The 26,619-nt window shown below is 35.5% G+C and overlaps 1 protein-coding gene across 15 annotated transcripts in view; it reads right to left on the reverse strand.

Moving 5' to 3' along the window:
• LOC105234143 (probable serine/threonine-protein kinase DDB_G0276461) overlaps positions 1 to 26,619 on the reverse strand; it is a 412,380-nt gene that overhangs the window by 187,442 nt on the left and 198,319 nt on the right. The window contains exon 3 of one of the 15 annotated variants that reach the window (XM_049460459.1): positions 2,713 to 24,919. The exons of the other annotated variants lie outside the window; for them this stretch is intronic. Coding sequence (XP_049316416.1) covers positions 5,242 to 6,756 — 1,515 coding nt within the window. The 5' untranslated portion in view covers positions 6,757 to 24,919 and the 3' untranslated portion in view covers positions 2,713 to 5,241. Of the gene's footprint in view, positions 1 to 2,712; positions 24,920 to 26,619 lie in introns of those variants that run through there. 15 annotated transcript variants of the gene reach the window in all.

The following is a 26,619-nucleotide window of genomic DNA, read 5'->3' on the forward strand; positions in this document are numbered from 1 at the left end:
TGCACGAATTGGCGAGACGTGTCTCTTCGGTACGGGCGTAAAAAAGCGAATTAATTCCACCCCGAGCTCGCCAATCCTTTTTTATCGGTTTGATGGTGAAAACGATAACGTATGGTGGGTGTAGTGTGGTTGGTTTGTTGCGTAGGGTTGTGCGTATGATGATGCAAGTTTTGTGCTGAATGTTGTGTTGTGCGATGAGTGTGATGTTATGTGTGCTGGATGTTGTGTGGTGTGATGAGTGTGAGTTGTGTGACAAATTTTATGTGCTCTGAATGTTGTGTGGTGTGATGAATTTTGTGTTGAAGGGTGAGATGCCATGAAGTCGCATAGACATCCCGGCCCCCCTAGGCGAATTAATTGCCTAGAAGCCGCTGGAGTTTCTGTAGGGTGCTCACTACAGCGCTGAAACCCGTCGACCTTCGCGGGTTGCGATGGTTATGATGTGGTGGTGTATGCGAACGTGCACCTCGGGATGGCTTAGAGCGATGGGCTCTTCGGTGTTGAACCTGATCTCTATGTTGATTGTGCCGCGGTTGACCACGCCGGTGACTGGCGTGCGTTGAATGATCAGAGCGTCGAGGAAAACGGTGAAACAGTGTATGATGCGGTCGGTGACTGTACTGACACGACCCGTCTGAAATGCACTCCGAGGTAGCGTGTGTGTCTGCCAAGCATGTCATGCAGTGGCCGTGGGCTCTAGCGACTTGTTGGCGCTGAGCGGACGTCATTGTCTTGAAGATCGTACACTTCTTTAAGAAATGGGGTCGATGGCATAGGCTACATCGTGGCGGTACATATTCCTCGAAGTGCTCCTCGCCTGCTTCCCTGACTGGTGGAACGGATGATTGTTGTCTCCTTGGTGCAGCGACGGGTGTAGCGGATGCAGTATTTGCGGTGACGGCGGACCTCACCGACTGGGGATTATTGCGTATGTCCTCTACGTCCATTTCTAATGGAATAGGAATATGGATATTAAATATGGTTTTGCTAGTAGTATGGAATAAGCTACTCATTATATATATGTGTATATATAGATATATGTATTTGTGTATTATATATTATGTATATACGGATTTTATTGTTTATTATTAACCGCGTTCATTATGCTTTTGGTTTGTACGTACGGATTGTAAAACGGTGTATTTTTAATGAATTATTGTTTGACTTTATGTATGCGTTTGCGTTCGCTTGTGTTCGGTAATCGGTTCTTCGGTATTGGGAAGAAAACACAATTTCACTAATGGTCGAGTTAGTAGGCCAGTTTGTGTTCGCACATCTACTACTCTTATATGACCATCTCGTCCCCGATGTACCTTTTCAATGCGACCTAGTCGCCATTCGGTTGGGGGGAGGCATTCGTCCTGTATGATGACGCATTCGCCTGTACTGAGTTCCTTCTGGATCGTTTTCCATCGATATCTCTTATGGAGATCTTTAAGATAGTCCTCCTTCCATCTGTGGCTGAATTCATGATGGAGAATCTTGATTCTTTCCCATCGATTTATTAAAGTGAGTGAGTCTTCTTCTGTCTCAGGTATGGCGAGAAGAGGAGCTCCTCTGAGGAAATGTCCAGGTGTAAGAGCTGTGAAATCGGAGGGATCTTGCGAGAGTGGTGATATAGGTTTTGAATTTAATACGGCTTCGATACGGGGAGTAGTGTAGTAAACTCCTCATAATTAAATTTATGATTACCAGCCGTTTTCTTTAAATGGGACTTAAAGCTTTTGACTGCTGATTCCCAAAGTCCGCCCATGTGTGGAGAACATGGAGGTATAAACTGCCAATTGATCCCTTGAGGTGCATATTTTTTAACTATTTCAGGGGAAACTTCTTTCATAAAGTTTATGAACTCTTTCTCGGTGGCTCTTTGAGCTCCGATAAAATTTTTCCCATTGTCGCTCATAATCTTTGAGGGAAATCCGCGTCGTCCGACAAAGCGTGCGAATGCTGCGAGGAAAGCCGCAGTTGTCAGATCTGAACAAAGCTCGAGGTGTACTGCCTTTGTCGTAAAACATACAAAAACAGCCACATACCCTTTTCTAAATGTAGATGATCTTAACATTGAGGCCTTTATCTGGAAAGGTCCAGCAAAATCAACCCCAGTAATAGTAAAAGGTAGAGCATAATTGCAGCGTTCAGGTGGTAAAGCTGCCATGATCTACGTACGCATTTTATGTTTCTACAAGGTACATTGTTTACACATAAAAATCGTCTTTTTAAGATGTGGCTTTAGTCGCGGTATATAAAATTCTTGTCGGACCATTTGCTGCATCAAGCGATGCTCACCATGTAGTGTAAGCTGGTGAAGGTATATTAGGAATAAATGAGTAAAACGGGATTTCTCAGGTATTATAATGGGATGTCGTTCGTTATAACTAAGGCTGGAGTTCGCTAATCTTCCATTTGCTTTATTAATCCCTTAGCGTCCAAGAATGGATTTAACACGAGAAGAGAGCTTCCCTTTTCGAGTGGTCGTCTTTCGACCAACTTTGCTTTCTCTCGACTGAAATAGCGAGTTTGGGTGTAGGTAATGAGACTAATGTCGGTATTCTGCGTGAGACGATTGTCTCATGTCTCTAAAAGTGACTATAGTAATTTAGTGATTCTGTTAGTCAGGAGTCTCATTTTGGTATTCTGGCAGTTACAGTATAGTAGTATACTGTAAAGTAGTATACTCTATTTGCCAGAATACCAAAATGAGACTCCTGACTAACAGAATCACTAAATTACTATAGTCACTATTAGAGACATGAGACAATCGTCTCACGCAGAATACCGATATAACTTTGGCATGTTGCAAATCGGTATGCGTTAGTTGCACGCAAGGATCATTTAGTATCCCTTTCATTTTTTGTTTAAGTCTTTGAGTGAATTTGTGCATGTAAGCGACTACTCTTAGTGCTCTAGGAAATGAAGAAAATCGGTGGAGAATATCATCCTATTCGGGAGTGATATGAAAATTTTCAATTTTCCGACTTTCCGGCGGTATTATATTACGAGCGGGAGACTTTGGCCAAAATTCTTGTGATTCTGTTAGCCATGTTGGACCATTCCACCAGAGTGTAGTGCTGGTGAGGTGCAGTGGCTTGCAACCTCTTGTCCCAAGATCCGCTGGGTTATCCGCACTTGCAACATGTTGCCATTTTGCTGGGCCAACTAAGTCTAGAATTTGGGATATTCGGTTAGATACATAGGTCTTCCAGCAATAGGGTGGTTTTTCTAACCATGCTAAAACTATTTCTGAGTCTGACCAAAGATATGTTTTATGATCGGTTAATTTTAGATGGGTTTGAACTATTGAAATTAATTTTGCTAACAGAAGAGCACCATTCAGTTCAAGCCGTGGCAGACTGAGTGTCTTCAAAGGTGCAACTTTGGCTTTGGCTACCAAGAGGTGTGCAGATATTTTGTTATCGTATTGTGTGCATATGTAAACTGTTGCGCAATAAGCCTTTTCAGAGGCATCACAGAAACCGTGTAATTCTGTGTTAATGTTAGGGGTGAAATTTACCCATCGAGGGATTCGAATTTCAGATATAGTATGTAAATTGTTAGCAAATTGTACCCATTTTGTTAAACGTACAGGTTTTACCTGTTCATCCCATTCAGTGCGATCTTGCCACAATTCTTGAATGAGGATTTTTGCTTGAATCATTATTGGCGAAAGCCATCCTGCGAGGTCGAAAAGTTTTGCCACCGAGGAAAGTATTTGGCGTTTTGTACTAGCGGACATTGCAGATATTGACTCAACTGTATATGAGAATTGATCTGTTATCGCATTCCATTGAATCCCTAGGGTTTTTGTTGTACTAGCCTTTTCAAATTTAAGGAAGTCTGTATCTAATAAGTCTTCTTTTTTAATGTCTTTTATTATATCAGGATGATTTGAAGTAATTTTCTTTAGGGGGAAACCTGCTGAATTTAATGCTTTGATCACTTGCGATAGTGATTCGCATGCTAACGCGATACTGTGGCTACCTGATAGTATGTCGTCCACGTATGTTTGTGTTTGTAACACAGAAGTTGCTAAGGGCAAATTTGTTTCACACGTTTCTGCCACTTCATGCAGTGTCCTGATCGCCAAATAGGGTGCGCAATTGATGCCAAAGGTGACGGTTTTAAGTTTGTAGTCCTGATTGGACTATTACTTTGCGGAAGACTATTCGCTGGAAATCTTGGTCATCTTTATGTACTAGAATTTGTCTGTACATTTTCTCTACATCCCCATTAAAAACGTATTTAAACATGCACCAATTTAGTATTAGCAGCATGAGATCAGGTTGTAAGGTTAGGCCAGTATATAGTACGTCGTTTAGTGATTTGCCTGAGCTCGTACACTTTGAGGCATTGAAAACCACTCGTAATTTTGTTGTGAGTTTTTCAGGTCGTATTACCCCGTGATGTGGCAGATAAAAAGATAAATATCTACCTTTAGATACTTTTTCATATGGTACAGCTTCTTCCATATGGTTGAGGTCTAGATATTCATCCATCACATTATCATATGCTGATTTAAGCTCACTTTTTTTCATCAGGCTTTTTTTCCAGGCTTAGAAATTGTTGGATTGCTGATATTCTAGAGTGGCCTAGAGCTATGGTTTCAGGAAAAGTTGGTTTGAATGGTAGTCGCACAACATAACGACCATTTTCGTTTCTTGTTGTTGTGGACTTAAAATAGGCTTCGCATGCCTGATCTTCTTCTGAGAGTTGAGTAGTCTGAGGTAATTCTTCTACTTCCCAGAATTTTTTGAGTTCATCATTTAAATATTCGTTTGAAATATTTTCAACTTCAGTTGTAAAAGAATTAATTTTTTCTGTGACTTGGCCACTTAATATCCACCCAAAGATTGTATTTTAGGCTAACAATTTATTGGATATTTTTTCTATACCTTCAAGAATTATTTGAGGTATTAAGTCACTACGTAATAAAAAATCAATTTGTGATGGGGTATGGCAGTTGGGATCTGCTAATTTGAGATATGAGCATTTTTCCCATTGCTTTTTATCTACTTCACAGCTTGGAAGCAAATTTGTGAGTTGCGGTAGAACGATGGCTTGTGCATCTATTCTTATATCCGCGTTTGGGCAAATTTTGTTTGAATTTTGTATAATTCTTCCGCCCATTCCTGAAATTTGGAAATTTGAATTTTTGACAGGCAATTTCAGCCGATTTTGAGCTTTAGATGATATAAAGGATCTTTGAGAACCTTGATCTATTAATGCTCTTAATTTGAATAATTCTCATTTATGTTCAATAGCGATGACCGCAGTGGGTAAAAGTATTTTGCTTTCATTCTCTGAATGAAGAGCTTGAATTTTTGCTGCTTTAGAGCAACATGGTTGTTCTTCCCTTTTTTCGGGATTTGAGATTTCGGGATTATCACTTTTGGTTGTAGTGACTAACCCGGTGGTTTTATGAAATTGATTTTGCTTCATATTTTGAAAATTTGTAATATGAAGCAATGAGTGATGTCTTCGTTGACAGTACACACAACTAAATTTGCTTTCACAGTCTTTTGTCGTATGAGCATTCGACAGACAGTTGGTGCAAAGTTTATGTTGTCTGACAAGATTGTTTCTGTCAGAAACGGATAATTTTTTAAATTTCTCGCAAGATCTTATGTTATGACCTCCCTTACAAATTTCACATAATGGTTGCCATTTATTTGTTTGGTTTGACACAAAAGTGTGACTTCTATTAACGTGTCTATTGTATTGCATATTATTGCTGGCTTGAGGTTTAAACAAGTTTTTACTTGAGTCATTTTGATGACTTTTTAGATTTATAATTTTTTTGTCTATTCGCTCAGCTATCTCGTATTGAGCAGTGAGGAATGTTTTCATCTGTTGCCAGGTGGGCATTTTTTTTCTTTCCACAAGTGATTGTTCACATCGTAGTAACGCAGCATCAGGGAGTGTTTCTGCATAAATAGTTACTATGATGGGGTCCCACGATTCTGTAGAGATATTTTGTGTTTTTAACACTGATATGCAATTAGTCACTGTAGAGTATAAGTTTTGAAACTCCTGGCTAGTTTCTTGTTGAATTTTTGGCAAATGCAATAAAGTTTTTATTGGGTTTTCTATCATAACCCTTTCATTTTCGTATCTTTCGACTAGTGCTTCCCAAGCCAGCTTAAAATTTTCGTCATTTAAAGCGAATCGCTTGACGATACTGCCTGCTTCCCCTTTTGTTTTGTACCTTAGATGGTATAACTTTTGTGCTTGTGAGAGTTTAGGATGGTTTATATAGACGGCAGTGAACATGTCCCGGAAGGACGGCCATTGATCATAACATCCATTAAAAACTTCAGTATCACAAGCTGGTACTTTGAGATACATGCCTTTATCTAGGTCTTCTTTTGGTGTTGTAACTACTCTGGGAGGGGGAGTAGTGGCTCTACTTGGCCTTACTAAACTTATTTGTTCAGTTATCATTCCCTTTGTTAACTCATACTGATCGCGGCAGTTATCGCACTTGGCTGTCGCCGAAGCTTTTGCGTTTTCTGGGAGTTCTGCGTCGTCAGTATCTAGTACTGTATCGTACGCTGCCAGAAGGCGACCCCAGAGATTGTTCACACTTTCTAGTTTTATATTCAAAACTGATTCTGTGATGTCAGTAATAGGGGAAGCTTGAAATCTTGTACAATATCTTATAAAACTGTCACTTTCAGTGATGAATCTACATATTGTCTGATCTTTTGATCTTTTTTGTTTTATACTCTGCTTCGAGCGTGTAGCTTTGTGATTTATCATTATCAGCCATTTTTGGAATTTCCAGTAATTGAGGTGTTCTTGGTTTAACCTCTTTAGATCTATCAGATTGCATTTATAGAATTAAATTGTAAGCTTTGAGCTTAAAATTGTTTTGCTTTAAAATACAATTTAAAAATTTATAATAGGAGCAAATGTGTAATTAAAAATGAGAAGAATAATAGAATTGAATCTTTTATTATTAATTAATTGAATTATATAAATTTTCGAACACGTATTCACCGCATAAATAGTCAAATCAAAAAATATTTGTATATAATTATTTTATTTTTTTTTTGTTACCGTGTATTGGTTAAAAGTATCTGCGATATACTCGCGATTAATTTGTATATTATTCCTTAGTACGTCTATCTTTGGTGATAAGAACGCAAAAGGAAAGAAATTAATAATGACGCAAAATAAACGTATGTATATATTATATGCATATAGTTATGCTTAATGTTTGTTTGTGCTTAAGTTTTCCTTATAGTTTCGTACACTTGTCACATACATATGTACATGCATATGTATGTATATAATACGAATGTGCAATATAGGGAAAAGAGCGGAATAATAATACTAAATAAGTATAAAATTTTTATATGTTTGTAAATATGTTAACATTTAAGTAAGCAAGTATGTGTGCAAATGTTTCGTTAATCTGCATACGTTAGTCCAAAGGAGCGCGAAAAAGAAATTTCGATAATTACACGATGTATGCACATATGTATATACCATAAGCATGTATATATGTAAAAATGCGCATACGTAAATATGTTTTTTTATTTTTTATTTTCCAATGTTTGAATACGGATATCCTCCATGTACATGTAATTTGATGATTTTTTTATGTTCCGTTTTGACGCCTTTCCCTTTTTTTGTTTAAGTTCGTTGACCTTAGTAATAAATATTTTCTATATATTGTTACTTGTATGTAGGTACGTATGTATTTGTAGCCTTTATATTGGTATGTTGGTATATATTAAGGTCGAGAGAAAACGTAAGAGAGATAACCGCGAAATATGTAGTTACATCGCGATATACATATGTACTAAAGGGCTGCATGAATACGCAAAAAACAAACTTTGAGTCACTGTCCAAAAATTTCAACTTGCACTCACTCACACAACGTAAAAATGAATTCTCATGTTTGGGTAAAATAAGGACCGAGTCTCATTAGTGAGAACAACAACGAGTTCGCTCAACTCATAGCGCTCTCACAAGTAACGACCCACTCTTTGTAGAATTGGTCTACCAAAGCATTTCATTCTGTTGGTGTGAATTAATTCTGTGCAAGAAGGATGTTGGATGAGTGAATGATGTTCGTGTGAATTAACAACTGTTAATTCGAGTTATTCTAGTTGCACGACTAGAAAGAAGTATGTATGTAAATACGCATAGATAATTGCATATGAATGTGGATAAAAAAATGTTTCCAATATTCAATTTTATTGCAATTTTTCATGAAGTTTAAGTAGGGATTAATAGATTCAACAAAATATTATAAAAAATAAAAATATTTTAGAACTAAAACCTGTCCTTTGGAACAATTGAAAAAAAACTCTTTTTAAGTCACAAAATACACACAACATTTAGTTCCAAAGTATCACATTTTTATTAGTTACATTCGCGTTCATTTCCAGTCACAGTATACACAAAACAAATGACGAATTTAAATATTTAATAAACTGTCTCGGTTAAGCGTCTACGGCCAGTACAATGCAGGCAAACATGTTCTGGGGAAAACCCTTCCGTTTATCTTCTCTATTTGCTTGCTTAGCTGAACACTATGGGTGCACAGTGTTCTGTTAAAAGAATGAGAGAAACAATGAATTCACATAACAATAAGTGACGATCACACACTATTCCACTACTAAGCGAACGCTAACGCTTTGCATTCACTGCTGGTTGATGATATGAGTGTGAGTTGGGTTTGTTTATGAGATGAATGAGCTGAGTCTACCTGCTAGCGATAAACAGCAACTCACAATGTCTTCTCTGTATCTGCAAATTAACTTCCCTTGTGTGGGAAGTATTAAAAAAATATATTCCGTTCCGCTACGCGCGGTAGAAATTAAACAAAGTGTTGGTTTGAGTGACAATGTATGGTGCGCTTTGATCATCAAGATGATCACTCAATACGCTTGCCGATTATACACTGATCTTTATTAGTAAAAGCACTTATATTTATATTCTTATAATTCTATGCTTATTACTAAAGATGCTTTGGCATTACATTAAGTGATGAAATGCCAGAGCATTGGATTTCCAATTATTCTCATTATCAAAACAAATAATGGAATATTGGATTTTGCTTACTTATCAAAACAAGTGATATATTGATTTCTTATTAATTAAAGTATTCTGCTGACCAAGCAGTAATACTGTGAGAAGATACAATTTGTTTACATTTATCGTTAAGTATCTGTGTGGCTGCTGCCGTTAACTCCCCCCTCTCTAAGATGAATCGTCCCCGATTCAGTATCATTTTTTGATATTTTGTAAATGCTCTCTAAAATAGCATTATATGACAATTCTTGAAATTTTAATTTTTTGCTTTGCTTATTGGTTTTATATATTTTTTTTAATTTTAAAATCTTATAGTTTATGTATATTGTTATTAATAGTACAAGTATTACAATTATGTACCAGAAAAGTGAATGATTTTTAAATTCTTTAATTCTTTCACTCAAAATATTTATGTTTTCAAATTCAAATTCTTTGTTTTTTGTTTCAATGTATTCTATAATTTCAAAGTTATTAATATGATTATTTTTTAAATAATTCCAAATTTTACAATCAATATTTTCGTAAGTTATATTATCAATATTTGTATAATTTTCAAATGTTACAAGGTAAACTCCATTTATGGCAGAGTCATCTATAGTATGATTTCCAGAGACTAATATTGCTCCTTCTTTAATTATATCTATGTCTTTATGTTTTTCTTTAATTTTTTTACATTTCCCTTTTTTATTGGACAAAATATCTGATAGGCAAGTATTTTTATTATTAATTTTACAATAAGTATTTATCATTTCTCTTTTGCAATTTTTAATATTTATATATTCTTTTTTGCATTTCGCAATTTCATTATTAATTATTAATTTACCATCTTTTTGTGGAATTGCTCTTACTTCATAATATTTGCAATCATATATAATTTTTGGATACTTAATATATATAACTATTACATCTTTATTTTGTACTATTTTAAAATTTGAAATATCTATTATATCAGTTATTGTCAATCGTCCATGTTCATTCTTAATTATACTTTTAATCTCGTCTAAATTTAAAATTGTCGGGTTCAAAATTCCCATTTTTCCTATAGCTATTGTATTAATCATATTTTGTAATTAGAATTTTAATATTTGAGTTTTCATTAATGTTATTGATTGTTTCAGTTAATTGGTTAATAATTCCAAAAGTTTTAGAATTTGTTGTGTATTGTTTATTATTATTGTCAATTAATTCGTTTAATTTATTATTTACTAACACTAGGTCGTCATGGTCTGGTGTTCCTGCTATCCACTTCCATAATGTACCTATTTCATTTATTCCTCTCCTATATCTTGTATCTTTAGTTTGTAGTTGTTCTAATAAAGTTTCTATGAGTTCTATTTCTGGATCTGTGTCTAAATCATTAATATATGCCTTGTCTTGTTCATTATTTTGTTCAAAATTTTTATATCTGAGTTTTTTATTATAATAATTTGTGTCTGAACTTATAAGTTCTCTAAAGTATGTTAAATTAGTGATGTGAAAAATATTTCCGTAGTCATTATACAGGGCTACATCTCCGTCGTCTAATAATACGTAATCTTCTCTTGTGTAGTCCACAATGTCTGTCATTGTATATGTAATTAATGTTAGAATAATTAGGGGTATCATCCTCTAAAAATATATGATTAAGATTTAATATTATCTTTATGTACTATTCTATTCCTGTAGTTAATTCTAACTTTATTCCCTAAGTCTTCTTTTACTACCTGTTTCTTGTATCTAGGATTTAGTTTATTTCTCTCTCCTGTAATCTTTTCATATATAACATCTCCGCATAAATATGTTTTATTAATTCTACTTTTATTGTGTCTTTCTAGCATCTTAGTTTGTGCTGATAAAAGTTTGTCTGGTAAAATATCATGAGAGACTTTATTATAAAGTACTTCAAATGGTTTCTCATTAGTTACCGAATGTATAGTTTTATTATATTGTTGGGCAGCTCTAAATATTGATTCTGAAAAGCTTATTAAATTATATTCTTGTTTAATACATCGTGAAATTTCAATTATTGTTGAATGTACTCTCTCAATTTGACCATTCGTGGTACTATGATTTGGGTTACAAAAAAATATTTCTATTTGAAGTCTCTGCATCAAGGACTTAAATTGTACCGTAGTGAATCCTGGTTCATTATCAATTGTTAACTTCTTTATATTAGGGAAGCTTTGTAATATTTCTAACACTTTATCTTCTAAATTAATCTTATCTTCGATTTGGAATAGCTATCTATACACGTAATGAATTTTAAAGATTGCGCATAGAATATATCCATGTGTATCTGTACTCCTTCCTCTGTAGGTATTGGGACCTCTCCAATTGGTATTTTTATAGGGTGTCTATCATATTTGTTTTTATTACATATGTCACAATTCCTTACATATTCTTTGAATTGTTTTCTCATTTCAGGCCAATAATATTTTTTGCAAATTTGATTCAAATTTTCTTGGTAACTTCTATGTGCTCGTGTATGAGTTTGTTCAATTATAATTCCTTGGTCTTCTCTGTTCGTTATGTCAATTGCAAAATTTTTCGTATATATGAATTTATTAGTAAATGTTTCTCTTATTTTCGCTTGTATTTCGTACAGATCCTCTATTGAGCAATGTATTGCCGTAACTATATTTGGTTTGATGTATTCCTTTAATATTGTGATTAAATTATCAACAGTATCGTATTCAATTAAATGTCTAATTTTCCCAAATTCTTAAATTTGCTCATGTGTTGTAAATCTATTTTTACTTAGTAAAATTTGTTGTTTAAATTGGTTTAATGGTTTTTTTGTCTCGGGTATCTGAGTATGATCACTACTTTCAGCTGAATGTTGGGTTACTGTGGTTGACGATTCGTCGGATAAATTATTAAGAAATTGTCGTGATAGAGCATCTGCTACCACATTTGTTTTACCTGGTTTATATATAATTTTTGCTCCATATTCTCCAATTAAAGCATGCCATCTTTTCATTTTGGCATTTGGATTTCTAGGTGAGACTGCAAATGTTAGTGGTTGGTGATCAGTATGAATTTCCAAATCTGAAACTCCGTATAAATAATTTCTTAGATTTTTTAATGCCCATACGATAGCGTATAGCTCCTTTTCATTAGTCGCGTAATTTCTTTCTGTTGAATTTAATGTTTTAGATATAAATGTAATAGGTTTGCCCCCTTGGCTTAAGACTCCACCAATAGCTTCATTTGATGCGTCTGTCTTTAATATAAATGTTTCGTTAAAATTTGGTTGAATTAATTCGACTTGATCTACTAATATAGACTTCATTTTCTCAATTGCCAAAAGTCCTTCTTGTTCCAATCTAATTTTAATTTTTTTGGACATATGTTGTGAAACTCTTCCGTTTTCACCTGATAAATGTATTGTTAATGGTTTTGCTATTTTAGCATAATTTTTAATAAACTTCCTGTAATATCCAATCATTCCTAGGAAACTTCGTAACTGTCGTAAAGTTGTTGGAACCGGAAAATTTAAAATTGTTTCAACTTTTTTTGGATCTGTCTTTATAACATTCTTTGCAACAATATATCCCAAAAATTCTACTTCTTCTTGGTAGAATTTAGATTTTTGTAATGAAATTTTCATATTTGCGTTTTTTAGAACTTCTATTATTATACTTAAATGTTTTTTATGTTCCTCGAAGCTTTTTGAAAATACGATTATATCGTCAATATAAACGTGACAAAATTTTCCAATAAAGTCCCTTAAAACATTGTCCATCGCCCTTTGAAATATACTAGGCGCGTTTTTTAAACCAAATGGCATTCTTAAAAATTCGTATTTTCCGTTATTTACTGAAAATGCAGTTTTTTCAATATCGTGTTCTTTAATAAGGATCTGGTGAAAACCCGATTCCAGATCTATTGTGGAAAAATATTTCGAACTTCCTAAATTTGAAAGTATTATATTGCTATCCGGAATTGGATATTTATCCGATTTTGTTACTTCATTTAATTTTTTATAATCGATTACCATTCGCAATTTCGGCGTACCGTCTTCATTTACACCTGTTTTTGGTACAACCCAAATTGGTGAATTATATGCGCTCTTACTTGGCCTTATTATTTTATCTTCCATCATTTTTTTTACCTCTTCGTTTATGAAGGAATTAGCAGAAAGAGGATATGGGTATTGTTTACTCCATATAGGAGTTTCAACAATTGTCGTTATTTCCGCTTTTATATCCGTTCGAAACGGTAAATTCATATTTATTGAAGAATGTATTTTATATATTTCATTTCTAATTTCCTCTCTTAAATTTTCAATTTCATCTTCGTTTATGTCGGTATTTCCTTCGACTGGCGCTTTAGAGAACTTTTCCTCTAAAGTAATTTTGTTTACATAGTTTTCCTCTTCTATATTACCGGTATTATCATCGGCTGGCGTTGTAGAACTTCTTTGTTCCACAATATATTTTTTATTTAATTTGCCGGTATTATCATCGGCTGGCGTTGTAGAACTTCTTTGTTCCACAATATATTTTTTATTTAATTTGCCGGTATTATCATCGGCTGGCGTTGTAGAACTTTTTCGTTCCACAATATTTTTTACATAATTTTTACTTCTACTCTGCTGGTATAAATCTTCAGCTGGCGTTGTAGAGCTTTCCTGCTCCACAATATTTATTTTTTTATATTTGCCGGTATTCCCGTCGGCTGGCGCTTTAGAAGTCTTTGCTTCCAAAGTAATTTCGTCCTCCTTTACGATCTTTAAATTATCCTTACTTTTCTGATGCTCATATTCGCATCCTAAGCTAAATATATCCTCCTCTTTTTCATTATTTATTATTAATTTCTTTTTTTCCAAGTTAATCACAGCATTAATGTCGTTCAAAAATTTGTATCCTATTAATAAGTCTGCTTCCAAATTTTCGATTTCGTAGAATATTTGTTTTTTACCGAATAATGTGATAATGTGATAATAGCGTATTATCGAAAATCCATTAATTGTTTTTACTCTCTTTTGTATATCCAATTTATTTTTATTTTTGTATATTCCTGATTTAATATAGCAACTAGTTGCTCCTGTATCTATTAATATTTTAAAGTTTTGACCCGTAACCCTGTCATCTAGAAATATATATGGCAGAGTTAATTTTGGCCTAAAAAATGATCCTCCTTAATAAAGGGTGATTTTTTTTGAGGTTAGGATTTTCATGCATTAGTATTTGACAGATCACGTGGGATTTCAGACATGGTGTCAAAGAGAAAGATGCTCAGTATGCTTTGACATTTCATCATGAATAGACTTACTAACGAGCAACGCTTGCAAATCATTGAATTTTATTACCAAAATCAGTGTTCCGTAATCCGCTTTTTTATCGACAAATTTTGTTCAGCGATGAGGCTCATTTCTGGTTGAATGGCTACGTAAATAAGCAAAATTGCCGCATTTGGGGTGAAGAGCAACCAGAAGCCGTTCAAGAACTGCCCATGCATCCCGAAAAATGCACTGTTTGGTGTGGTTTGTACGCTGGTGGAATCATTGGACCGTATTTTTTCAAAGATGCTGTTGGACGCAACGTTACGGTGAATGGCGATCGCTATCGTTCGATGCTAACAAACTTTTTGTTGCCAAAAATGGAAGAACTGAACTTGGTTGACATGTGGTTTCAACAAGATGGCGCTACATGCCACACAGCTCGCGATTCTATGGCCATTTTGAGGGAAAACTTCGGACAACAATTCATCTCAAGAAATGGACCCGTAAGTTGGCCACCAAGATCATGCGATTTAACGCCTTTAGACTATTTTTTGTGGGGCTACGTCAAGTCTAAAGTCTACAGAAATAAGCCAGCAACTATTCCAGCTTTGGAAGACAACATTTCCGAAGAAATTCGGGCTATTCCGGCCGAAATGCTCGAAAAAGTTGCCCAAAATTGGACTTTCCGAATGGACCACCTAAGACGCAGCCGCGGTCAACATTTAAATGAAATTATCTTCAAAAAGTAAATGTCATGAACCAATCTAACGTTTCAAATAAAGAACCGATGAGATTTTGCAAATTTTATGCGTTTTTTTTTTAAAAAAAGTTATCAAGCTCTTAAAAAATCACCCTTTATTATTAATGCGCTGTGTCTTAGTCGGTGGCTGCACATTCTGTTGTGTACTTCCATGTGGCCTTTTTTCCAAATTGTTTTGATTAAATGTTGTTGGCTTTTGCAACATACGGTTGCGTGTATGGATGCTTGAGTCGACATCCATTGGTGTAGGTCGTGGTTGGTTATTCTGGTATCCCATTCTTTGGTTATAATTCCTTTGTGGTTGGACTTGTGGGAAACGTAAATTATTATTAAAATTACCATTATTGAATCTGTTGTTAGTAGTATGTTGCCTGTTATTATTGTTGGGATTTGAATAGTTTTTTCCAAATTGTAATGCGAATGCTGCTCGCATATTGTTGGATTCTAATTCTTGTGCTTTTGCTAAAGCATTTGGTAAGTCGCTTGGCGATAGAGAAAATAGTATATTAGCTAAATTTCCGTTTAGTCCCGTTATAAATGTGCGTAAAGCATCCCGCCTATTTTTAGCATTGAATTCCTTAGTTACGGCGCTATCTGATCCGTAAGTCATTATGGTTTTATTTATTAGCAAGGTTAATTTCTCATTAACCTTATTATAATATTCAATTATAGAGTAATTGCCTTGACGCAGAATACTCATTTCTTGCTCGATTATATGAGCTGGTCGCTTATCGGCGTAAGCGAAATCTAATCGTGCTAATATAGCATCAAAATTTAGGACTGTTCCGTGGTTGGACAAGATGTCATTAGCATCGTGAGTGATTTTATTTCTTAATATAGTTAATGCAGCAAAATACCTACGGCTGCCTCTTATGTATAAGCTCATTGCGTTGTTAGCCGATTCCCTCCAGCTAACATATTTATTTTGCTTTCCCCCAAATTCTGGTAAAGATTTTATTACTTCTAGGGATTCGTCACAGCGAATCTCTGAATTTATTTCTTCAGGTTGGTAATCTGTTATTGTTGTAGACTTCGTTAAGTCTTCTATTTGCCTGCGCATTTCAGATATTTCTAATCTGAGTGATGCGTTCGTGGCCGCAATTAGTCTTGCGACTAAAGTCTCATTTTCGCTACTTAAAGGCATTTTTGATAAATTAATTTTTCTTTAAATATGGGCAATTTTAATCCTATCGACTTCTACAAATCTTTCAAAATTTCTAACTATTCTGTCTATTTTGTTATAGTCCAAGTCAGTTGTTTTATTTTTTTATTTTTATTTTTTGATCCTTTCTAGGAAAGGAGACTCTTTTATTCTGGAGGGTCTGTAGTTCAGAATCGCAGAATTGAGTTTTATTATAAACCGGCGGGTCCCCCTTGCGGTGGTAAATCGCGGCTTTAAAAATATTTTATTATTTGGCTGGTCGAGCCTTCAATGATTCTTAATAGTTTAAACTTAATTGCTAAAATTGTTTGTCTTATGTATTAATGTACTAATATATTTGATAAATGTGGATAATAAAATCTTACTCCTTCTTCTCCTCGTCTTTTGTGGTGTGTTGTAATTTCCTTAGTCCTTGGTTTCCCTCGATGGCTACGCCGCTGCTTGACGTGCAATGCCTAATGATGTTTTTTTGTTTTTTAAATATTTGTATTTTGTGATTTAAGTCACTCTTTACTTTTTTATTCACTGTTCATTTTTTAAAAATTTATTTTAAAAAAAATTTTGTTCTTATTTATTCTGCGATTGTCACAACACAACAAGCAATGAAGTTTTTGCTCACTTTACTTCAAGTTTGGTTTGGCTTTTCTCCCTTTTCTTGGGATACTTGTTTTTTCTCTTTAATTTTTAATGCGTTATTCACATATGTACTACCTCTCGCACGAGGTTTATGTACGTTTACCGGTTAGTGTTCACTAATCGCGACCGTTATGGTTCTAGGGATACATTTCTCTCCCTTTATACGACGAACACGTGCCTTAACGTTGGGCGCCAATTAACTTCCCTTGTGTGGGAAGTATTAAAAAATATATTCCGTTCCGCTACGCGCGGTAGAAATTAAACAAAGTGTTGGTTTGAGTGACAATGTATGGTGCGCTTTGATCATCAAGATGATCACTCAATACGCTTGCCGATTATACACTGATCTTTATTAGTAAAAGCACTTATATTTATATTCTTATAATTCTATGCTTATTACTAAAGATGCTTTGGCATTACATTAAGTGATGAAATGCCAGAGCATTGGATTTCCAATTATTCTCATTATCAAAACAAATAATGGAATATTGGATTTTGCTTACTTATCAAAACAAGTGATATATTGATTTCTTATTAATTAAAGTATTCTGCTGACCAAGCAGTAATACTGTGAGAAGATACAATTTGTTTACATTTATCGTTAAGTATCTGTGTGGCTGCTGCCGTTAACTTGTATTCACATAATTCCAACTCAGCGTCGGCGCTTAACTCGAGTTATGAGATGAATTCATAAATTCTCTGTTGCATTCATAGCGTGAATTAATTCTTGCAACCCTTTAATATGTACACATATGTACATACACAAATATCCACTGTTATGTTGTTGTTATATTTTTTTTTTCTTCTGCCTTTGCTTATTTTTAAAGCGATCCTGCATGTTGCTTTGTTAGCACAAGGGGTATCACCAGAACTTGCAAGTACGAATACTTGACTTTGAAAAAATTTTAGTTTTTTTTTTTTGTAGTGTGTTTGGAGACACGAAGTAAGCTTGAAGGCAGGTAGTTATGTAACAACAGTTTTTCAAAAAATTTTTACAGTCGATTTATGTATGTACCATATGTCCATGAATATATGTATATTAATTACGGCATATAAAATTTGGCGCGGAAAGTTCGATTGCCCATAAATTTTTGTATGTATGTATGTATATGCCCATATGTATGTATGTATCTCTTACACGATCGAGTACCTTTACTTATTTGTGTACATATGTATGTATTTGCATGTTCTTTTTTTTGCTCGCCTTTGCTTATTTATTATAGGCGATCCTGCTTGTTGCTTTTTTAGCCCAAGGGGTATCACCAGGATATGCAAGTAATAATACTTGACTTGGAAAGAAAAAATTTTTTTTTTTTTTGATTTTGGAAAATTACAGTGTGTTTGCAAACACAAAATAAGTGACAGGCAGGTACCGCAATTTTTTCAATTATTTCGGTACCTATACATACATATGTATGTATATACCGAACTGTCTAACCGATTTTTCGTATAGAACAGTTGGGTTATTTCTAAATAGCTGTATGCGTCTTACAGCTTCAACTATATATCAAGCATACATATGCGCATACATAATTTTATAAAAAATCAAATTGGAATGAACTCACTTTTTCTTCCGTCAAAGGTTTTTGGGCAATACTTTGTGTTCTCCTTAGTCGTTTTCCTCTTTTTGGTTTTTGTTTCCTTTTTGAAGTTTTCCGTGTTGGATTTGTAGTCTGTTCCCACGTTGCTTGTACTCCTTGTTTGTTCTGACGTATGTTTTTGGGGTTTTGTCACTTATACGTTATGTATGTACGTATTTTTCTTGTTCTTTTAGCACTGCACTGCACTTTGAGCATTCTTTTATATATTTATGTATGTATTTCTTGGTTTTTTAGCACTGCACTTTGAGCATTCTTTTATACATATATGTATTTCTTTTAACAGCACTTTTCAGTATCGTTTCTATTGTCACTTCACTTTCGTTTTAGTTTCTTTAGTTAGTTATTTTGTATTAACCGCGCCCGCTTATGTATTTTGAGGTTATTGACCTTTGTTTGGTGTTATACCGCGCCCGTTTTATGCTATTTGTTAATATTAATTTTCTTCACTTTTTTTTTGTTTTTTTTGTTTGTGGTGTTTAACTTAGGTGCCTTTCTGAGCGGCTCGAAGGACCACTTGTTCTCTGCACTTCGTTTGGGGGGAATACTTACCCTTGGATTATGTATTCCTTTGTGGGTCTAATTAAATATTAAGCGAAAGATTTATAAAAACAATGTAGTATTTTATATTTGGATGTATTTCCCTTTGCGGGTGAGACTTCAGAATTTAAATTCAAATTTACACGTATAATGAGCTAGGTATAATTCCTTGAACACTGTTCACTTTCACACACTGTTCACGGCACACACACACACGCGACCGGATGAGGGATTCCAACGTTGGATTAGACCTTTATGCAGTTCAAAACTGGCGGATCGATGGTGCACGAATTGGCGGGACGTGTGTCTGGTGTTCAAATTGGCGAGGCGGTGCACGATTGGCGAGACGTGTGTCTTGTGTTCAAAATGGCGAGGCGGTGCACGAATTGGCGAGACGTGTCTCTTCGGTACGGGCGTAAAAAAGCGAATTAATTCCACCCCGAGCTCGCCAATCCTTTTTTTATCGGTTTGGTGGTGAAAACGATAACGTATGGTGGGTGTAGTGTGGTTGGTTTGTTGCGTAGGGTTGTGCGTATGATGATGCAAGTTTTGTGCTGAATGTTGTGTTGTGTGATGAGTGTGAGTTGTGTGACAAATGTTATGTGTGCTGGATGTTGTGTGGTGTGATGAGTGTGAGTTGTGTGACAAATGTTATGTGCGCTGAATGTTGTGTGGTGTGATGAATTTTGTGTTGAAGGGTGAGATGCCATGAAGTCGCATAGACACTCGATTTTCGAGTAGAATCGGGATCGAGTTTACCATCCCTACTGGCAGCCATCGGGGCACATATAAAACCTCCGCACAATAACCACCACAAAAAAAATGATTTTTTTTCCATCTAATTTATATGGAAAACAGAAAATTTGAAATAGGCACCTCTTAATATTAATATTAGGAGCTCATCTTTTGAGGGACTTTTTTTTACACATTTTCGAAAGTTTTGAGCCTGTTTTTCAGTTGAAAAAAAAAGGTTGCCTCAGAATGGCACACTCTAATACACACATGTAGATCATTGTTTTATTTTAGCTTCTTCGGAGCAAAGTAAAATTCACATATAAGAAAATTTGCAAAACTAAAGTCATTCATACCTATTAAGTAGTCCAAAGTCCTGCGATTTAAGCGAAAATGGAATTACAAATCCTAATCTGCAGAGTTTTCAATCGTATATATGAAATCAAAATATTTTGAAAGTTCCGGCTATTCGCCTTCAGAATTCTCCGTTGAAGTACTTGGTGAAGTGGCTGGATAATCCAATATATTTAAAACTATATCATCCTCTTCATTGATTGAGGCTGAGAAGACATTGCCAAAAAGTTGACAACAAAACATGTTTTAATTTTGGCTTAGTTTTAATTTACTACTTACCAGATCTTTTTTCAGTTTTCCATCTAGTATTTCCACAACAATCTATTTTGGTTCGTTTACGTTTTCATCTGTCATAATAATATTTATACAAATTTCCAACGATAGTTTTTTTGGAAAAAACAAAATGTTGTAAATGAAAAAAAACGATGAACTGGCAATGCATATAGTTCAATACATAAGCTAATCCGAGGGCTGCTATATATATTTCTGGCCTAATAATGAAAATAGGAATATTTATTAACGAAAATGTTTTTTTTTTTCGTTGGATTTGGCTCGTCTTGGAAGACCCACACGGTCGATTGCTGTTTTGTTTCGGGCTCATACGCATAGATCCATGATTCGTCACCTGTGACGATCTTATAAACGTCTTGTCTTTTGAAGTACCGCGATTTTTTCAGCATTTCTTTACACCAATCCAAACTAGCCTTTTTTTGAGCGATTGTCAAATTGGCCGGGATCCAACGAGAACAAACCTTTTATACGGCCAGGTGTTCATGCAATATCGAATGTATGCTGGTGGGAGAAATGCATAGGCATGCCTCTATCTGAAGGTATGTTACATGACGGTCTTGCATTATCAGTTCACGTACGGAATCGATGTTTTCTGGCACAACGGCTGTTTTTAGACGACCTTCACGGAATTCGTCTTTGAGCGAGCGTCGGTCACGATGGAATTCGTTGTAACAGTTTTTCACAGTGCTATAAGATGGTGCTTCATAGCCATACAAAGATTTTAGTTCATCGATGCACTCTTGTCGTGATAATCCACTTCGAAAGTCGTGAAAAATGATCGCACGAAAATGTTCACAAGTTAATTCCATTTTTTGACCGAGATGAATTTTTTAATTCCCTGTAAATAAAACAATTCACGATTAAATGGCAAAACCTTCTGAGTTATGTTATGCTAAAAAATGTCAAACTTTCCAATGGAAATGTCAGATTGCACCTGGCAACACTTACTGTTGCCTAGTCCAGAAATATATATAGCAGCCTATGTACAGATTTCGATTAGCCAATATGTTGGCTAAGGCTTTCCTACAAATTAAGCTGATAACTTAACGCGCTGGTCAAATAAAATAGGCCTAATACGAGTATATCTCATACATATATAATATTAAACTATATTTTTGATATTAAGTCATCTGATACTTGGTTCGATCCAATTTGTCCACGTAATATAGAATATGTTAGAGGTATTGCTTACGCAAGGTTTTATATATTGTAAAGGGAAATAATCATTTGATATTTAAAAATGTGATTTATGGAAAGTAGGCGTGATTGTAGTTCGATTGTGGGCATTTTCACAGCATAATACTGTGCGCGAAATAATTACATGTGCCAACCGTTTTTCGCAAACTTTAAGAAATACAAACTGTTTATTTGTTATGATATACTGAATATACTGAAATATACGAATGTTATATGTTTTATTTATTTCTAATTATTAACATAATAAATGCCACAAGGATCTACTCGCCTCAGTCCTCGTCCCGTCCATCGCATATCTTGGACGGCGGTGATGTCAGCCTTCAATCTAACGAGGACCGCAAATAGTTGGGCAGCGGCACCTTCCCAAGTAAGGCACCGGACTATCTTGTCGCACTCGCCTCTGTGCAGCAAAAAACGCACGGCAGCAAACACAAGGAAGATTCGACGTCGAGAAGCTGCAATCACAACAGACAGCCGAAAGATTTTCCACTCGGCTTGCACTCCTGCTCTCTGAGAGAATTCGTCAACAACTCGGTTTAAGGGAACTGTGGAACGGAAGTTCAAACTCCTTGCTTACAGCTGCAACCGCAACTATTGGTTTTCGGGAAATGCGAAAGAACATCTGGTACGACGAGGAGTGCCGTGCCGAGAGAAAACAGACTGCCTACCTCGCTACGTTACGATCGACTACAACACGTGAGGGATGGGATAGATATCGAGAGTTGAAGAGGGAAGCGAGACGCATTTGCAGACAGAAAAAGAAAGAGGCCGAAATGCGTGAGTACGAAGAGCTTGATAAGCTGGCCGACAGGGGTAATGCTCGAAAATTCTACGAGAAGATATGGCGTCTAAGAGAAAGTTTCAAGACCGGAGCATATTCTTACAGACCCCCAAAGGTGATCTAGTGACCGATGGGCAGATAAAATTATAGAGGGAGAAATCTCTAGCCTGCGGAATGGCATTGAAAGTACAAAACCAGAAGAGAAGGCGAACCCGATACTCCAATCGATGACGATGGAGCAGACGTTCCATTGCTCGACCATGAAGAAGTTTGAATAGTAATTACCCATTTGAAGAACAATAAAACGGCCGAGCTATTCAAACAAGGCGGCGAAGAGCTGATTAGGAGCATGCATCAGCTTCTTTGTAAAATATGATCGGACAAAAGCATGCCCAACGATTGGAATTTAAGTGTGCTCTGTCCAATCCATATAAAGGGAGATCTCACAATCTGTGCCAACTGCCGTGGGATAAGCCTTCTCAACATCGCGCATAAGGCTTTATCGAGCGTATTGTGTGAAAGATTAAAGCCCACCGTCAACAAACTGATTGGACCTTATCAGAGAGACTTTAGTCTTGGAAAATCAACAAGCGACCAGATATTCACCATACACTAAATCTTGGAAAAGACCCGTGAAAAGAGATTCGTTGATTTCCAAGCTGCCTTTGGCAGCACGAAAAGGAGCTGCCTTTATGCCGCGATGTCTGAATTTGGTATCACCGCAAAACTAATACGGGTGTGTAAACTGACGTTGAGCAACACTTAAAGCTCCGTCAGAATCAGGAGGGTCCTCTCCGAGCCGTTCAATACCAAACGAGGTTTCAGACTAGACAACTCTCTTTCGTGTGACTTCTTCAACCTTTTTCTGGAGAAAGTAATTTGAGCAGAACTAAACCGAAAAGGTACAATCTTCTATAAGAGTGTGCAGCTGTTGGCGTATGCCAATGATAATGACATCATTGACCTTAGCAATCGCGCCGTTAGTTCTGCTTTCTCCAACCTGGATAAGGAAGCAAATCTGCGAAAGATTTATGGTCCTTTGCGCGTTGGTCTCGGTGAATATCGCATTCGATGAAAGAATGAGAGCGAATCAAGAGACAGCGGCTTCGTTGCTAGGTCATGTCGTACGAATGGACGACAACATTCCAGCTCTGAAAGTAATTGACGCAATACCCGCCGGCGAAAGCAGAGGAAGAAGAAGACCTCCACTCCGTTGGAAAGACCAAGTGGAGAAGGACCTGGCTTCGCTTGGAACCTCCAACTGACGCCACCTTGCGAAAAGGAAAAACAACTGACGCGCTGTTGCTTACACCAGTTAATAAGAAGATTAACGTAGATACATAATTAAACAAACAAAATTCATTCTATAGGAAATATTGCATAAGACATGTAATTATGTTTCAGAATATATCTGTTTGATGCAAATTTCTGAAATTTAAATGTGACTTTAGTAATCAATACTATCTGCCTTGTTTTTGCAAGGTTTTTAAGAGCTTCACTTGTATGTATGCATGTACATATGTGTGTATTTTATGTTTTGGAAAGGATAACTTGAGTGAAAATGTAGATATCTAGATGAAATTTGTCACATGCTTGGGACCAAAGAGCGGTCGATGTTGCAGGTGGGCATAATCAGACCTCCAAAAAACGCCATTAATCGAAAACCTATCTCCCATAACTAAGTACTAAATGAAGTTATAAACCTGTAAATTGTTACAGGGGATTTTTTTTAAGTGAGCGTAACCCCGCCCTCAATTTGGTTTAATGCATATACTTTCCAAACCGCCAAAACTTACCCAACCAAACTTGCTCGGAATAAGTATCTTTAGTTTCTACTCATACATTTTTATGAGAATATTGGTAAAATCCGATAATAACCACGCCCATTCCCCATATAACGGCTATGTTGAAAACTACTAATGGTGGGGATGAGCGTTACAGGGTGTGATAAGTGAACAATTCCTATCACATACTGTGAAAGCGGACCAATTCCATCCGATTCTTTCGCTGCCAGTATACAAATTCAGCTGCAATGAATATATCGGAATAAAACTTTGCACAAGTAGTACTCTTAAAGTATACGATCTTATGCCAAAAAATTGTTCAAATCGGATTTTTAACGGGCTTTGACTTCAAATAATTGGATCTGGGATCCATTTGACTGAATTTATAACGCTTTTATTAGCTTCGCGGGCATTTTTGTATGTTCATAACTTTTTACAGTGATACTGAAACTGAACGGAACTGACAAAAGAATTAATTGTTTGATAGGTACTGCAAAAAAAAATATAAAGCAAAAAAATTACACTGTAACTATACAAGTACAACTAAAAGTATTAACTTTCCATGCTATAATTTGAATAACAAATTTACTCAAATTAATCCTTAAGGGCGTATTCTACTCTAGAAATCAAATTTTGGGCGGTTTTTTGAATTTTATTAAAAAAAATATATATATTTTTGCTATCCATTTTTCTATGGTATTTTTATTGATATCTTAAGAATACAAAAAAACAATTTTACAAAAAAATATTAAAAATTAAAATAATTAGAGGAGGGGAGAGACAGGTGTAAAAAAATGGCGCATCCTGGTGACATTGATCCTGACTCTCCTGGTGGTCTGAAAAAAAAATTAAAAGAAATTCTTAATCAGTATGTATGCTGTTATAGTCCCTACCCCAGGGAATACGAAAAATTTTTTTTTAATGGCGACTGCCTGAAAATAAAAATCATTTTTTACGTTTTTTTTTTGAAATTCCTGAATTTTTTTTTTAAATATAAAAAACAAAGGATTAAGGATTATAAAAGATAAAGGATAAAGATTTATATAAAGAAGGTTCACACAAAATTTCAAGTAATTCGGTTGTATAGAACTTGAGATAATGCCGATACCGTGTAGAAAAAAGTAGTTTCGAGAAAAACGCGTTTAAAAAATTCGATACGGCCGAACCGGGCTAGGTACTGCGTCACTAAAGTAACTGTAGCTCTTAAAATAATTTTAGTTTTTAAAAATCCTTTGGAGGATATGTTCATAAGGGTTTAAACTTTAAATATATGAAAAAAAATCGAATTTTTCAAAATTCTAGAGTAGAATACCCCATTAAAGAAAGTGAAAAGTCACATGTATCTCATGTGTGACTAAATAATAAATATGGGGTAGAAGGCTAAAAAAACATATTTTTTAGCAAATTAAACTAAAATATAAAAGGCATGCTTTTAAATAACATCAAACTAAAAAGTGAGAAATAATAGCTAATATAACCAGACCACAATAATAAAATAAAAGTACTCTTATTACGCTGAAAACAGCCTAACATCTTTGTGCCAAATATCGCGCATATATTTTTTTGCTCATTAAGAGTACTTTTCTTTTATTATTGTTGTCAGGTTATATTAGTAATAGTTTTTTCGAAGGCACATCGTACTGCAAAAATGATATCGAAAAGTTGGAACTATGTTCAATAAAAATTGAATTTTTCAAACAAATGTGTTTTATATGATAGGCCTAGGACTTTTAAATTGATCTATTATAACGAAAGCGAATTTAAATCACACACGAATTTGTGGTATTTAACAGTTGAGTTTTGATTTGGTATTTATGGATACCCCTTTTGATGGCGGCCATGGCAAACGAACTAAGGATTACGATTTGAGGGAATGCACCTGGAATGTCCGGTCCCTTAATTGGGAAGGTGCCGCTGCCCAGCTGGTTGATGTCCTCCTTAGTGTGAAGGCTGACATCACCGCCGTCAAAGAAATGCGATCCATGTGGCATTTACTACAGTGGTCATATAAAGGAGCGCAAATTTGGTGTGGGATTCGTGGTGGGAGAGAGACTCCGTCGACGAGTACTGTCATTTACCCCGGTGGATTAACACATAGCCACAATCCGCATAAAAGCGAAGTTCTTCCCCAAAGGAAGAGAAGGACGATGCCTTCTATCAGCACTTTGAGCTTACCTATAAGAGCTGCCTCCGCCATGATGTCAAAATCGTGCTTGGAGACTATTACCGCCAGGATGGACAAAGAAGGTATCTTTGGCACAACAGTCGGTAAATTCAGCCTCCACGAGGAAACATCTTCAAATGGGTTGAGGCTAATCGACTTTTCCGGGGCCCGAAATATGGTTATCTGCGGTACTGAATTTCAGCAAAGAAAAATTCACCAAGCTACCTGGTCGGAGCGAAAAGTCAGCAATCAGAACGATCATGCGTGAGTACGAAAAGCTTGATAAGCTGGCCGAAAAGTTGCGGCGATGCGGGCTTCTTTTTCACAATAATAATACTGAAAACCATCTAAATTAAACTTTTTCTCGTCGGC

This window comes from Bactrocera dorsalis, chromosome 6 (assembly GCF_023373825.1).
Source record: "Bactrocera dorsalis isolate Fly_Bdor chromosome 6, ASM2337382v1, whole genome shotgun sequence".
NCBI classification, from domain to species: Eukaryota; Metazoa; Arthropoda; class Insecta; order Diptera; family Tephritidae; genus Bactrocera; species Bactrocera dorsalis.